Source organism: Scomber japonicus, chromosome 9 (assembly GCF_027409825.1).
Source record: "Scomber japonicus isolate fScoJap1 chromosome 9, fScoJap1.pri, whole genome shotgun sequence".
NCBI classification, from domain to species: Eukaryota; Metazoa; Chordata; class Actinopteri; order Scombriformes; family Scombridae; genus Scomber; species Scomber japonicus.
Genome location: NC_070586.1, coordinates 28,905,072 through 28,921,095, shown reverse-complemented (window position 1 = coordinate 28,921,095; position 16,024 = coordinate 28,905,072). Strand labels below are relative to the sequence as shown.

At 41.0% G+C, this 16,024-nt stretch overlaps 1 protein-coding gene across 3 annotated transcripts in view; it reads right to left on the bottom strand.

The window, feature by feature from the left end:
* Positions 1-16,024, bottom strand: part of LOC128365316 (multivesicular body subunit 12B-like) — a 32,846-nt gene continuing 16,822 nt past the window's right edge. For 2 of the 3 annotated variants that reach the window (XM_053326010.1, XM_053326009.1), the window contains exons 8-10: positions 5,790-5,845; positions 5,175-5,234; positions 494-1,404 (exon numbers count right to left, since the gene is read on the bottom strand). In XM_053326010.1, the coding sequence (XP_053181985.1) occupies positions 1,363-1,404; positions 5,175-5,234; positions 5,790-5,845 (158 nt within the window). In that variant the 3' untranslated portion in view covers positions 494-1,362. Of the gene's footprint in view, positions 201-493; positions 1,405-5,174; positions 5,235-5,789; positions 5,846-16,024 lie in introns of those variants that run through there. The other variant, XR_008321801.1, reaches the window with a different exon arrangement.

Below are 16,024 nucleotides of genomic sequence, written 5' to 3'. Positions count from 1 at the left end.
AGCAGGGAGGAGGGCTGTCAGAACCTGTCACTGTGCTCTAGGGCATCACTGACATGAGTGTCACCTTCATGAAGGAGCGTGAAAGCTGTTCCCTCTGCAGAGGCTTCCTCAGACCGTCGCTCTGATTCCAGCAGCAGAACAGAGGAGTTAACGTGAACGCTCGTAGAGGGTTGTCATCTGTTGTATGCTTCATTTAACACCTGTGAATACCAAAAGTCATTAGGAGTTTCAGTTAGGGGAGGAAAAAAAAAGATACCTGCACTGTTAGCAGAATCAATAAGTTCACAAACTTAGCAGGAGGAGAGTGTAATTAACAACAGAGACATTAATCCATTAATGAGTTTCTAATACTAATTACACCTGTGAAAATGTGTAAATGGATTCTGACAATTTAATTAGTAGCAAAGACAGGAATGAGAAGATAGTGATGTTTTGGTATCTAAGTGTAAATTCTGCTTCTAAATCTATTAGTAAAGTGGTGTTGTTTAATTTGTTAAAGGGAAAAAAAGCACTTTTTATTGTTCTTTGGAAATTCAGAATTATGTTTACTGAATATAAAAATACAGAGTTCATTCAACCTATGATGCAACAACAACTTCTAACTGGAAACTGATTAGGAGAGTGAATATAAAGACTCATACAGTTTGAAAAAACCTTTACATTATAATGAAAGGCATATTATAGAGGCAATTTCCCAGTGAGTTATGCTCCATAAACTATACACCCCTCCACACAAAAAAATAAACCAAACTCACTTTGCACAGGGCTGTAAGAAAAGTAACATATATCAAGGCTGAAACTTTCTTCTAGTTAAATTCTGTTATTTAAGACCTGACTCAGTAGAGGAGTCACTTCTGATGTGGGTGGGCGTCTGGGGTAAAGGCTCCCGAGTCTCAGAGCTCTGCCTGTTCATGCTGCACGCTGCTCATGAAGAACTTTGTGATGGAAAGATGCTTCTGCTGGAAAACGCACATCACAGGCCTGTTTGTGTGTGATGAGGCTGCCTCCGTGTTCCCTGTTGTCCCCGACTGCTACTCACAGAGGAGCTAAATGAGAATCACTGTGAACATAACTCTGAGTTTATCTGTTTTAAGTTAGTAATTAGATTTATTTTGGGCGTAAGCAAGATAGGAGCAAACCCACATTTAAAAAAGTCACTTCCAGGATAAAAAAGTAATTACATTTCTTAAAACAAAAAGTATTGAATCATTAACACACAATTTATATGTAAAATCATTTCTTCTGGTTTAAAATAATATACAGCTGCTGTTAATGTCATTAGTCCATTATTAAGTTTCTTCTGTCCATCAGCAGTGTTTTTTTCCTTTCAGGTCCGTCAACTTGTGGCAGCTGGGAGGGAAGTTACACAGCAATGCTTCGCTCTGTGCTGAAGTTGTATTGAAACTACATGAGAAGAAGAAAAAGAAGGAGAAGACAGAAGAGGAAGCAAGCATTAATGAATAAAAGCATATTATCAAAAAAAACCCATCACAAATATGTATTAGCTTAATAATGAATACAAAGCAACCAAAGTTGTACATTTATACCAAATACTGCAATGAAATGAAGACTCACTTACACAGCTGATGTAACAGACCTACATTAACAGAATTATAGATTAAAAACGTATTAATGTAATGTTCTCCCTCTTCGAAACTTCAGCTATTCAATTAACCCTTTAGCAGAGATTAGGTGATCATGTATGAGCGAGGGGGATGACAGAATCTAAACAGACATCGCCCCCTCCTGGCATGGCATGGACATGACTTTTCATCAAGCAAGGAGGACTTCAAACATTCTTGCCATTCTCATGTGCCATTAAAAGGCAGAAAAGCGTGTAATTTCTGTTCATTATCACTCATTTAAAATCATTATCTTAAGCCCCCTCTACTTGAAGTACGCTAATTACTAGGCATTTCAGGTTTTGGTGCTTGACACTTAGCCAAATACAAGACACAGAAGTAACACGACTTCTGTGAGGGTGTCTGTGGTACTGAGATAAGACCTTTCATGTAGGAAAAATCCTATGTAGGGAAAACCCATTTTCATGCATTCTATTTAATAAATCCAAATGATTAAGAACAGATTGAAAGAAAGAAAAACAAGATCTTGAAGAATCAATCACAAGAATACAGTGCTGCTAAGTAATAAGACAACAAAATATTGAAACATTAACATTTGTCAAACTGAGGTTCAAACTTTTTAAGATATTCTTAATTTTGTTATGAGGTAGCTGAAATAACAGAAAAATCAAATGTCATGGCACAAAATACTGGAGAGCTCACTTCACCAAGTTAGTCAGTTGTATTACTGCAACAGAGCACTAGGTGATGCTGTATGATCACTGAAATAAGTTCCCAAATCTCCAACAGAAGCCGCTGTGCCACAATGGCTGAAACCGGGTTCCCTCGATCAAAATACCACCTACCCTGATTTTCATTTACTTGAGGGAAGCTGCAAGTTACCCAAAACCTGTCACGTATCACAAGCCTGTTAGTTGGGAAAAGAAATTCAGCCCCCCCATCACACAAAAATTCAGTCTCAACATCTGGCACAGTAAATAAATAATCCTGTGTACGGGTATGTGTATGTGTGTGTGTGTGTGTGTGTGTGTGTGTGTGTGTGTGTGTGGATGATGGATGGGGGAATGGGGTGTTATCTGGGAGAGCATGTATCACTGTCTGCCAGTTTTACACACAGGCTGACAGGACAGTGACACACTAGAACATGGGCGGCAGTCACCCAGACGAGCCGAGCTTCATTTCCTGTCCCTGCTCCACTGCCAAAAATATGTGACATGTTGTCTTCATTAATTCCACCTCTATTTGGAGCTCTCCCTCTCACACCTCTCACCTACCTCTGTACACTACTGTCCTTCCATACATTCACACGGAAACACACACACACACACACACACACACACCAACACAAGTATATGCAGGCACACACACACACACACACACAAATAACTCCCTACAAATACTGGAAACCCATCATACATAGGTGCTAATGAAAATCTTGTCATGTGTGCATACACACTTCTTTCCACCCTAGCATACTCCCTCTGAAAATCATTAGCCAGCCGCCAACAACATTTTTCAGCAGAGCAAACTACATAAAGATGTCACTTTAAATCGCTTACTAATTAACACTTAAAAAGACACAAATTAGATATGCGTGGCTAAAAGCAATTATAATATCCGCAAGTTTTGCGAGTCATTTGGGAAATGAAAAGAATGCCTAATTGCTGGAACCAACATCATCTGAGACATGGCTTAAGTGATGCCTGTTAGGAAATGGTCTTATCTACAACTGTGGCTGTGATTACAACAGTTTTCCTCAATTACATGTGCATACTGTATGTATAATTCTAGGAAGTACATCTCTTTCATGAATCTATATTTTTTAATGGGTTTAGAAACGAGGCAATTAGAGTCTGTGCTAAAAGCGCCTCTAGTTTCTGAAGAGGGGCAAGAGAGAGAGAGAGAGAGAGGGAGAGAGAGAGAAAAAGCCTGTCCACAAATTTTTAAGCACAGACAGTGACCTCTTCTGGATGAGAGAAGGAGAAGATGCTCAACAATGAAAAAAAAAAAAAAAACTGGGATCAAAGGTCCAAACTGGGTGTGTTTTCATACTACGAACTGTTTTTTTCTAAACCTCAATCTTCCAACTTTTTTTTAATATAACACCTAGATTGAGCCCCCACATTTACAGAAACTCTGAGGCAGAAAACATAGTGGAGATTCAATTTAAAGAATAATATCGATAGAGAAAAAAAACAACCAAACCTAGACAAAGAAAAGAACACAATACTGTAGACGTGCACCGTTTTCTGTAAAAAGCACTTCTTGTCCGGCTTTAGTTTGTGAGAATATCACTAACTACATTTCCCTCCCTTGTTCTGCAGATATCATTGTGAGATAATAATAAGAGGAGAGAAGTAAAAATAACACAATGGTGAGGGATGTTTCCACTTGGAAACTAATTATCAAGCTAAGCTGTGACTTCATCCTCATCAGCCTGGCCCCACCATTAATCTTGTGCTGTCGTCCACTTCACTAAATCCTGTGTGTTACACTATCTCACATTTACTTCATCAGCTCCAGCGCGGCTGTAATTAATGATTTCTCATGCCCTTCCCTTCCCTTCCCCAGCTCCGCTCACCATGTGTCCTCCTGCTAATCACACTCTCGGAGAAGAAAAGGAAGGAGGAGAGGAGAGGAAGAAGAAGGAGAAGAAGAAAAAAAAAACATGAGAACATATAGGATGAGCAGCCAGGCTGTCTCTACCCTGGACACACACACACACACACACACACACACACACACACACACCTACACACCTACACACACACACATACACCTACACGCCATTAATACCTGCGCTGACAATGAGCTTCATTCAGATGACCATATGACAAGATGGCGACTCTGTGTGATTTGGATAGTATGTGACAGAAGACAGAGGCAGAGTGCAGAACAGACACCCAGTTTGATGAGGGAGTGTTTGCTCTGTAACACATTTCAAACCCAACAGCACCTGTTCTTTTACAGTGGTCTGTCACTTCCTGGCAGTTCTGATACCAAGATACCGTGCTAATGAGAGAGAAGGGGGGTTGTCACTCTCTTTAAAGCGCACACACAAACACAACACACACCCACACACACACACACAGACTCTCCTTTTTCTCTTGCTCTCACAAACACACAGGCTCTTAAGAAGGAGCTGCACATGATGCTTCTCTTCCTGTGAATGCCTGCAGGCTACAGTGTTTCATCAGAAATGGGGAGGCATTTGTAGTGCCTTTACTTGCTCTGTGCGAACTCTAACTTTTTTTCACTGAAGCTGATTAGGAACTTAAAAAAGTTAAACATGCGGAGTCTGGTCATAATTTTGAGCAGATAGCCTCCAGAATCTACAGCACTCGGAGAGATGCTAGATTGAGCTGTTCAAGAGAAGAATTGGGGGAATAAAAGTCAAGTGTTTTGGAGCAGGAGACGAAGCTTTTAAGGGAGAATGGCTGCCTAGCTTGGCCATGCTTTTATTCAATTGGGGCTTAGTGGAGCCAACAGGGCCTCGCTGTCTCAGACACTTAATTACAACCCCAACACCGTTTGCTTTGCATTCTGGCCCAGCGGCGTCAGCGGCAGCCGAGCGTTGCAGCCTCTACTCACTTCCTCCTCGATCTCTGCCAGGGATTTGATCGTAATGCCCATTAAATTGACTTGCTGCATCTGAAATCAAAAGCAGGGAGAGGAGGGAGAAGAGAAGAGGAGGAAAAAAAAAAAGCACACAAGAAACATGGTGGTTAGGCTCATGGCTAAGTAAGCATGCTTAAAATCTTTAATCCTCTCCCTCTCTGTGTCAATACAAACGGGGCTATAGTGACAACCGCCGCCAGCCAGCCAAATGCACTGCATTGAGCCAGCTCTGCCTGACTGCACGCATTCATCACTCAGTCTGGAGGAGAGGAGAGGAGAGGAGAGGAGAGGAGAGGAGAGGAGAGGAGAGGAAAGGAGAGGAAAGGAAAGGAAAGGAAAGGAAAGGAAAGGAAAGGAAAGGAAAGGAAAGGAAAGGAAAGGAAAGGAAAGGAAAGGAAAGGAGAGGAAATGAAAGGAAAGGAAAGGAAAGGAAAGGAAAGGAAGTGATGAAGAAAGGACTAAAGGGTACATATGATTAGAAAGGACCAAATTACTGTAATGTGGCTTATATTACTACTACTACTATGATTGTTGACTTGATCAATCTAATTTGCATGCACATTTCACAATCACATCAATATATTTTACCTCTGGGGGTTTTTCATGGAACTTCTCAGAGATCATAAAGGGCACATCATGAAGGGCTGCAAAAAAGTAAGCAAAAACAATCTTGAAGTTTGACTTTTATGCAAAAAATAAAATTATATATATCTATATATATATCTATATATATATATATATATATATATATATATATCTATATATATATATATATATATATATATATATATATATATATATATATATATATTTATATTTCCCCCTTTTCTTCATCCTGAGTTTTTCAACGAGACTAAATGTGGGATTATAAAACAGCAAAGCTATCAACATCCCCAGTCACCCCGGCGCCTCTCCTCCTTCCGTCTATGGAGAGAAGATGAAAGGCTTTTTTTTTTTTTTATTCTCCGCTGTATTTGAGCACCTCCACTCTCTCTCCTCCAACACCGGCCCTTCCCAACCCTCTTCCAGTTTAATTACTCTTGATTATTCCCGATTCCGTCTTGTCTGAGAGATGTTCACCTCCGAAACAAAGACGTGCTCACACTAGGCACAGAAAAGCAGAAAGAAGAGAGACAAAACATTCACCAGATATCAAATTTGCATGAAAATAAGCCGCACTGTTCAGCCGGCAAAAAAGTGGATTGAAATGAGGACTTGCCAAGAGCATGGTGGTATAATTAGCATTTGACCAAACAAACGAGCTTCAACAGAGCTATAATTAAGCAGGCCTGTAATTAAGTGTATGCCCTTTATCATAATGATCGTGGTTAAAATGGTGTGATGGCTGCCAGTTGATTATTAATGGTGTAACCCCATACTGCATGCATCCTGCACTGGAATCAAGGTGTCACGACTGTCAGGCTAGAGAGCAGCCCTTTGTTTATAAAATACATTAGGGCCCAAATTAACACAGGGTGACAAGGGACACAAAGCCCCTCGTTTCCAGACTTGAAGGGAAAACTGCAGCTGCTCAGCTTCATTATAAAACTCCAAAATCTGGAGGCGCAAAAACTTGCTGCCGCTGGCTGCAGCAGGAGCCTCAAATATCAAGAGGCCAACCACTGTTCTTTTACCCACAGTCCATCAGGCCGCTGGCACAGGAACAGGAACTCATAAATGTAAGCCAAAGCTGTTCATGAGTCATCGTTTTGAAGCAGACACTCCTTTTTGGTCTTTCTTGTTCGCAGCAATATTTAAAAGTATGTAATTCTATAATATGCCTCACTTTGACACTTATGTGACATGCTTTCCTTTCTCGGTTATTACACAGAGCTACGGTTTGGCACTTTCCATGTTAAGTGTAGTACAATGTGATCTTTGTAATCAAAGCATGACCCTCACCCTCATGACCGCAGGGAAGCTTATTTAGTTTCCTGGCTTCTCATCATCTCCCACAGTAAAAAAAAAAAGTACAAGGAGAGAAAAGGTTTAGCCCTCGCTCCCCCACTTTTTCACTCACCCAAAAGGTTGTTCGCTGCCCTGGCTTTGACACCCACCTCGCTGTAGCGGATTTGGATGTGCGGCTAGTCGGAGCAGCAAACCGAGGCAATTGGATGGGCATGATGGCTTGTTTAAGCTCATAAAAACAAGTGAATACACACACGTGTGTCGCTGGGAGCACCAACAACCAGGCATAAGTAGGCACGGAGAATACATTTGAATCAATAGTCGGCGACGGGAAGCAGAAGATTGTAGCCGCTGATGGATCTGTGTGGCGCGGACAGATGAACGCACGGAGCTGAAGGCCAGAGACTTTCTTTATTGCTCAAGGATTACATTTAAAACCAGATCTCACTTTGTATTCCTCCACCATCTATACTAGAGAGGCTATCTTACACCAAGACAAATGGAGAGGTGCTGAAGATGACTTGGTGGTAAGAAATGGATACTGTGCCATGGAGAAATCCGGAGGTGCAGAGGGCAAAAATAATGTAAATCCAATCTTCTGACCAGGAATCCCGCTATGAAGCATGTTCCAGCAGCTCAAATGGCCAAGCTACAGTCCATTAACTCATGGCTGTATTGCAATATGGGGAATTGGGTAGTTACTTGGGCATTTGGAGTATGTGAGAGCAGTCAATATGAAAACATCTGGCAGGAATTCTGGTACAATGACTGAGATGATGGTGATGGTGATGATGGTGATGATGATGGTGATGATGATGATGATGATGGTGGTGGTGGCAGCGGTGAACACAGAGGTGGCGTTAAGTAAGGAGGACCCTGTGGCTTGAGTGATTGTAGTGTAAAGAACGGAGTCAGCACAGGCCCCGTGTGGATCATTGCCTTATTAATGGCTCCGTCAGGTGCGATGAGCAATGGCTGCATTGTCATCTCCAGCCCCTGGGCACAGATGAATGGCTGTTTCAGGGCGGGAAGGGCTCCCTCGTACGCTGGGCTGAGCACTAATCCCTCACTCTTCCATTGTTGGATGCACTGTCACCCAGGACTTCAGTGGCGCCATACATTGCATTTCCAGGGATTCTAACAGACATGGCCGTGCACGCGGTCGTGAGCGCAGACACACCTACACACACACATAAACCACACCGAGTTGCGCTCAGACACTGACTGATGGAAAAATATGCGTGGGTGATCGAGCATACCCCATATTACCTGAACCACAACTCAAGAGTAACACTTTAGGAATGTTGATGAACTTTTATTTTACACTCCACTAATTCAGCAGAATTGCATTGATCTCTGTCTAGTATGATTACTTGGCTGAAGCTGTTTCGCACCTGAATTAGGTGAGAAAGTCACAGACAGGGCAATGAGCGTCGAGTACAATTTTCTACTTGTGATTAAAGCGATCTATTGTTAAGTATCCTAAAATAAGAAGAAATAATAAGCTGCTCAAAAACAGGTTAGAGCTTCATCTGGAACCTGTTATATTTCATATTCCAAACAATTGTATGCTGCCTTTCCTCCATGTGTAGCCAGGCTAGACATTGCAATAACTTTCCTGTCGGTGTGACTCTCAATTTGAGGCGAATTCTTGATGCAGACCATGGAAATGCTATTCTGGTTGCAGACCCGGCTCTCTGTCACCTCTGCAGATAATGGTGAGTAGATGAACAGAGAGCTGGAGGAGGACCCCCTATGCCCACTCACAGCCCTTAGCCCCACTCTGACATGAGAAATAGTGCCCAGGCCTGACAGCATCTCGGAGACATATTGTAGTTTATTTTGTCGCCCGGGCATGCCATCTGTGCCATTCCAATAGAGGGTGTGTGTTCAGGCTGCTGCAAGAGAGAGGGCGCGAGGCTCCGGGTCCCTCAGTAGCTCTGCAGCCACGGCAGGTCATTAGTCAAATTGCCTAATGAGAGAGAATACAAATGGCCCCCTACCCTGACAGGAGGAATTTTGGAGGTGTCAGAGCTCCTGACCCGTGCTATGAGAACAGATGATAGCGAGTTGCTATTTTCAGATTCTTTTAATGACTATGGCTCTATGAAACCCATTCTTTTTCTTTTATCTTTTTCCCGCTTTTTCAAGCCCTCTAGACAGAAGAGTGGGGGGAAAAACACACAACTCTTCGATATATTAAAAATCTCACTTACAAAAGTGGAAATGTAACTTTTGAATTATTTAGGTGTTTACCGGGAAGTCAATTAACATTTTAAAAAGATACTAAAATAGATCACACACTGAAATGATGTTGAGGGTTTCTGATATCTATTTTTATTTGTTTCTGCTTGCTGTTTGCAGCGCGTTTCCCCGAGTCTCACTGTAGTATATGCAAGCTTCTGGTGCAACTCTCCTGACAGCAAGTCAGTTACTTTATACTAAAATATTAATCTCGTCTCATCCAAGTGCTAGAAAATGTAGACTTATTTAAATGTTTCTTAATGCTAAGAGTAGTATGCCGGGTGTCTGGTGCAAAAATGCAGTTTTATAGTTTATGGAGAGAAAGTGAAGAGGGAGAGGAGAAGCACCAAATCATTCTACACAAGCTTCCTGTTTGCACATTTTGACAAATATTTTTTAGAAAGAAACTATTCTACCATGTTGGCTTGACAAGTGGCAATATTTTTGTAATAATATTTGAGAATGCATTGAATACAAAAAAAAACCAATTTAGTTTACTAACATACGTACAGCTAAATGCAATGATTATATGTAATGGTTTTTATTCCAATTCAACTACAATTATGCAGTGCTGAACAGTTAAATATTCAGTGATAGATTTAACAAAAAAAATATCCCAATGCCATCTAACTGCTTTATTTGCAGATTCACAGATATTAAAATTCAACTTTTTTGTTACCAGAGGGATGCAAAATGGCAAGCTTATGTAGAATGACCCACTTACTTTTCCATCTGTGACAAGCAGTCCTTGAAATCTGGTTTTGGGTAGGGAGCCAGGAGGCAGTCCCAGTCGGGCGCTGGTCCATCAGTCTTCCAGAAAGTGGGCAGAGCCAGTAACACCTACAGTGAGTTGGCCACAAACACCACTGCATAACATAGAATGCTCTGAGGAGGTGTGTAAAGTGTGATCACTTCTCCAATACAGACACTGCTAGTTGAATCATTTTGAGCTTATATGTAAAAAAATGTCTTAAATGTCAAGTAAGGACCAAAATTCTTTGCTCATTTGGTATAATTACTAAACCAGTTTTAACTGATTTCTTAAGCAGTACTGGGGAAGACAGAGAGAGCCCTTCTCTCTGGCTAGCTATTGAGAAATCTCATGAAACTAAATGGACAATCAGACTTTAATCAGCGGCACAGTGTCTTTTAGGACACTGCCATGGCACTGGAGTTGATCCCCAGCTGTGGCTGCTGGTAAATGTGCAGCAGAATGTGTGTATAAATGGGGTACGCCTCTCTGGACAAGTGTAAAAGCTGGCAGAGGGCTGACAGTAAATTGCATGTGCCGGATGGGACACAGCAGAAGGCACAATTACACAAATCCCCTCTTAATTAGCAGTTCTGTGGGCAAACTAACCAGTAATGATGCGAGGGATGTGGCGAGCCCCAGAAATCCTAACAAGAAACACTCACCAGCACTGGAGACTGGGTCATATGGCCCCGGTTCCCCTGAAGTAGTGACTGACGCATGATTTGTTTTGATCAGTGCAGCTGCAGGAGATGATTCCCATGTTGCCCTGCTCCCCACAACCCCTAGCCCTTGCTGAGCTACTTGCCCTCTGGACTGTGGGTAAAGCAGCAGGCCCTGCATGGTTGTGGGTGGCATTATTAAGTTCTCCATGCTCACAGTACCAGGCAATGTAAAGTGGCATCTCACACGGTGAGTAATGAACTGTGCCAGAGCGGAAGCAGGAGGGATGACAGCCAAAGAGGCCTCCTTGGCAGCCACTAACCTGGGCATCCACCAATTTATCATCCCCTAGAACCAATCCACCAATGCTGCGCTGCCATTTGTCATTAATTATGCTAATAAGGACACCATTACTCTCCTGATGAAACAGGCGACTGTTATTAGTATAATGCATTTACAGTTTGATACACATGCATTTGCTTATTAGTTTCACTGTGTGGATTAGTAGACTTTAAAAAAAGATACTTTCCATTGCTTAAATTAAACTGTTAAACAATGCACTTTGAAAACTGCAAACACCCACTAACGGAGGAGCCCAGGACTTTTCTGTACACTCTAATTGACCATTATAAAATGACAAAGGGACTATTTCTTAACCACGCGCTATTCTTTGCACCCTCACACAGAAATGGCCTCATCTATGTAAAGAAGCTGATGTGTTTGAACTTTTTCACAGCAGACTTCGTGGCTCTAAGCAAACCAGTCTGAGCAGAACTATTTAATATAGCTTCTGGGAGCCCCAGATGCCCTTTTCCAAAACGACTTCATTCCCAGAATCTCATTGTGCTTTCTAAATCACACCACAGTATGTATTAGAAGATCATTAATTACAAACTTAACAAGTCAGCAGAGCCATTAAAAGATCTTTAAGGCATATTTGACCATAAATCTCCTTAAACTATATTTAATGACTGGATTTTTGTGAAATATTTTTTATCAAGTTCTAATTAGATGTGTGATAACAAACCCTGCTGTACATGGGGCAAATGAGGGAGCCGTGACAGGCCCATCCATTGAGGCTGTCCACGTCTGGACACTGAAACTAATGGAGCACTGCTTCTATCTCAGGGATGGATAGAAAGCAATGAGGGATGAGACTCCAGAGTCCAGTCTGGCCTGCAAATGCAAAGCAATTTAAAGTCTCTTATTTGACTGTAATATGGGTCCAAAAATGCCCGAGGGCCTCAAGGCTCCAGTCAAAAATTCCATTACGATTCATACAGGATTGATCCCAAAATACTTAATGGCACCGTCCCTCTGGGATCAATCATGTTATGCTATTGAACCAATAGGATTTTTTGACATATCACTAGTATAAACACTTGGAGAGAGAAAAGTCTGTTTTATCTGTTTGAATCTAAAAGAGCTTTATGACTGACCATACAAAATAAAAACGTGTGTTCCTATATTGTATTTCACTCTGATCACAATTGAATCATTTAAAGGTACTTTTGTTAAACACTGAGCTACAGTTCAGATAGATGTTTCAGATATGTATCAATGTTTTTCATTTAGACTAGATATTTTACATAAAAAACATGGGAGTGGGTGTGTTAGGATCCTTGTTTAAATTTAGTTTTCTGGAAAATATACTAATAATTTCCAGAATCACACACACACACACACACACACACACACACACACACACACACACACACACACACACACACACACACACACACACTTCTCCTGTTATCTCCATTTTTCTCAGTAATTTCATAACTGCTTAACTTTTTGTTTGTATCTTTCTTGTTATCTTGAACATAAATTTTGTGTAATGCATGCTGGTGTGATTTTTTGGCAAATAGTTTAATTCATTTCTGCAATATTAAATCCCAAAGCACTCAAACTACATGCTGCTTTTTCAATATGAGAAATGCAGGAACAGCTCAAACCAAAATCTGAATTAAGGCAAATTTAATTGTGTGATTTCCAAAGCTTCAAATTATAAAGAAGAAATTCAGCATTCGTATATCATTAGTAGTGGGGGAGTAGAAAACAGTTTGTGGACATGAGTACTATACTCCTTGCTGAACTTCTCTCTCTCTCTCTCTGTTTCGCCTTTTGCTGACCAGGGGAATTAAGAAGCAAAACGTGGGTTTTAAGAGCGTTCCTTTCATGTCTTGATGTAAGCTTTGGCATTACTTCAGACATCAAGATCGGTTTCATAGAAATCCCATTCCATCTAAAGTAAAAGCTCGGCAGTAAATCTGCCCATACCTCCCCCATAACACTTCCATAAATGATTCATTCAGTTCAGTTTAGCTGATGCAAAACAGAATGTTAGTGAGTTGTGGATGGAGCCAGAGCTGCAAGTGGAGGACCAACCCTGCTGCTTAGTAATTTCATCAATCTCTGGGAAAGAAAGAGAAGAGAAAAGAGGAAGAAGAGAACAGCATACACTAATAATAACTTTTGTGTCACTATCCAGAGGTCGTGTTTTTTAATCCCTCAGCCTAAAGAATTGTGTTATTCTAAAATATAACCCCAGCGGTGCAGAAGCAGTTCAGATCCATCATGGTTTGAGATAAGAGTCGGCTGATCTCCTCCCTCTGCACGGCCTCGCCCAGAACTACACAGGGAGATAAGATGGAACTTTTGTTTGAAACCTGATGAGAACCCTCTTAATGAAAGTGCTGCGCCAAAAATAATCTTTTTTCTCCATGTTAGTCAATCAAGAAATGGTGTAGTTGGGGGAAAAAGAGGAGAAAGAAAGTAATTTTGCATAATCAGTGAGCACCATCTGGAACAATTAACCAAATTCCACAGAACTCAGAGGATCAGTCATATTGGCTTATTAAAGATCCAGAATTATACAAGTAATAAATCCTTGGAAAAACGAAGCGTACCCCTGCCTGTCACGACTATTTTAACTTCAAATACAGTGGAATACTTGATAAGGCTGAAAAGAGGAGATTAATATATGCAAATTATGTCGAGCATTTAAAAGCCCCCCAACAACTGTCTCGTTTTTTTTTTTTTTTCTTTTTCCCCCTGTCTCTTATTACAGGGCTTTATGTTTTATTCATACACCAACTCACCTGTCATTTCATAAGCTATAATATTATGAGGGTATTATTAAACAGCATAAAGTGGAGCTTTAATTGGAAAGCTCCATTGCATTTTCCAATTATTTGCAGCAAATTAAAAGCAGATGCACATAGTTTAATAAGAATTCTAATATTGTTTCCTGAAAATCAAAAATCACTGTCATCCTGCCAAGATATTTTGCAAACCCAAGTTAATTTTGAGCCTCCTATTTTTTCACCTCCTCCTCCTCCTCCTCCTCCTCCTCCTCCTAAAGGATGAACTGTCTCGTGTCTGTTAATTGAAGTTCCTCTAATGGATAGGGAAATAATTGCTCTCCATATTACGTTAGATCAGGGCCAATGTCAGGATTTATTTTTGATTAATGCGATAGATATGTAAATGTATTACTTTTTATTACGTTTACCTTTTTATCAGGTGGAGGTCTGCTGAATACTATATGCAACAGCCTGAACCCCACACAAAAGGTTTATTTTCAGAGTTTTCACCCCCTTTACATTTATTTCTTCTATCAAACATATGCTTTTTAGACACATTTCAAGAATGCAAGTTTAATTACCTTTAAAATATCCCACTTTTCTGTCAGTGCATGAATAACAGACCTAATTGGCAAAGGGACTTGGCATGGATCAAAGCAACGCTGGTGTAGAAAAAGCAAAAGGTTGGAGCGGCTCTGAAAACTTGATAACTTTTCAAATGAGCTTGAACTGTCAAGTGAAAGAGGGCTGCAAAATAAATGTGAATTAGTTTTTAATATTCGGGTAATAAATGTCAAAGCGCCTGCATATCACATCAGTACATGATGTGACTGCAGATGACAGATTTCCCAGACATGTTACCTCTCCTCCCTTCAACTCGCTCTCTTTTTTTTTTTTTGTGTGTTGGGGTTTTTTTGTTTTGTTGGGAAGTGACGGAGGGTTTAATCAAGAAAGCAGGCAATTCATCAATCCTAAAGAAGGCGCCTGTACAACCCTGACAGAGCGCACATGGTTTTAGACCAACTCGAACCTGGCCAGCTGTCAGCCCACACACACACACGCACACACACACACGCGCGCACAGTCACCCACGCGCCCACACACACAGCCGAGGTACCACCACGCTAACAATTAACACAAATAGGCTGTCGGCTACGACCTCACACTTGGTCTGCAGGCTATCACATTGTTAATGAAGGGAAGTTGCGTTCTCTCACATTCACAGTGTGATGCTGTAAGGCTGACGAGTACACAGTCTCAGGCAATAAAGCAAGAATCGTCTCAGGCTAACTCAATTATCTTCTTTTCTTTTAAAATCTCACCAACTCATGAAGGGACACATAAAGGCAGCAGAAACGGGGGTTCTGTGTGTGTTTGCAGAGGACATTTTTCTGGAGGTAAATGATGAGTGCTGGCACGGCGCTGTACAGTATGTGCATGTTCTTCACTGTCACTCAAAGCCCGTCCCAGTGGAGGAATCGCACACCAAATGCCACAAACCATTCAGCTGTGTGTTAATGTCTGCTCCTTCAGGGCCACACTTTGTACACTTGTCTTGACTAACTTATAATGTGACTGTCATATCTACACAATGATGTATTAATCATTTTTAAAGTCGGTTGCTCACTGTTTTCTGTTTTGAAAAAAAAAAAACCCCCGAAAGTAAACAAAAAACATTTGGCATACAAAAAAAGAGCAAAACTACATTAAATTTACATACTTTAAAAATTCAATTTATGTATTTAAACATTTTCTTTTATGTTCTAAATCATCATTTGTTCGATAACTAGATGGCTGATTAAAAAAAAAAAAAAAAAAAAAAGCAGGGTGTAACATGTCCAAAGCTTGGGTGTGCCACTGCTGGAGCAGCAGGAGGAATCCTCACCACATGGTGTCTCTCTCCAGCTGGATAAAAAACCTGCCTGCCTCATTCACCATGTGTGGATCACACGCTCTTTAAGGATAGAGCGTCTCAGCCGACTCTGACTCTGTGGCTCTGAGGCTGTCATAGCTAAGCTCTGCTTCCAAACAAATTAGCCTCTCTTCTGTTTCAGTCATGGAGCATTGTACTGTAGTTGAATTTCTCCTTGACAAAGAGAAGGGAATTCGTCCAGTGCATGCTTGGTACATATGTAAGTATGGCATGTGATGGATCATCTATGACAGCTGTT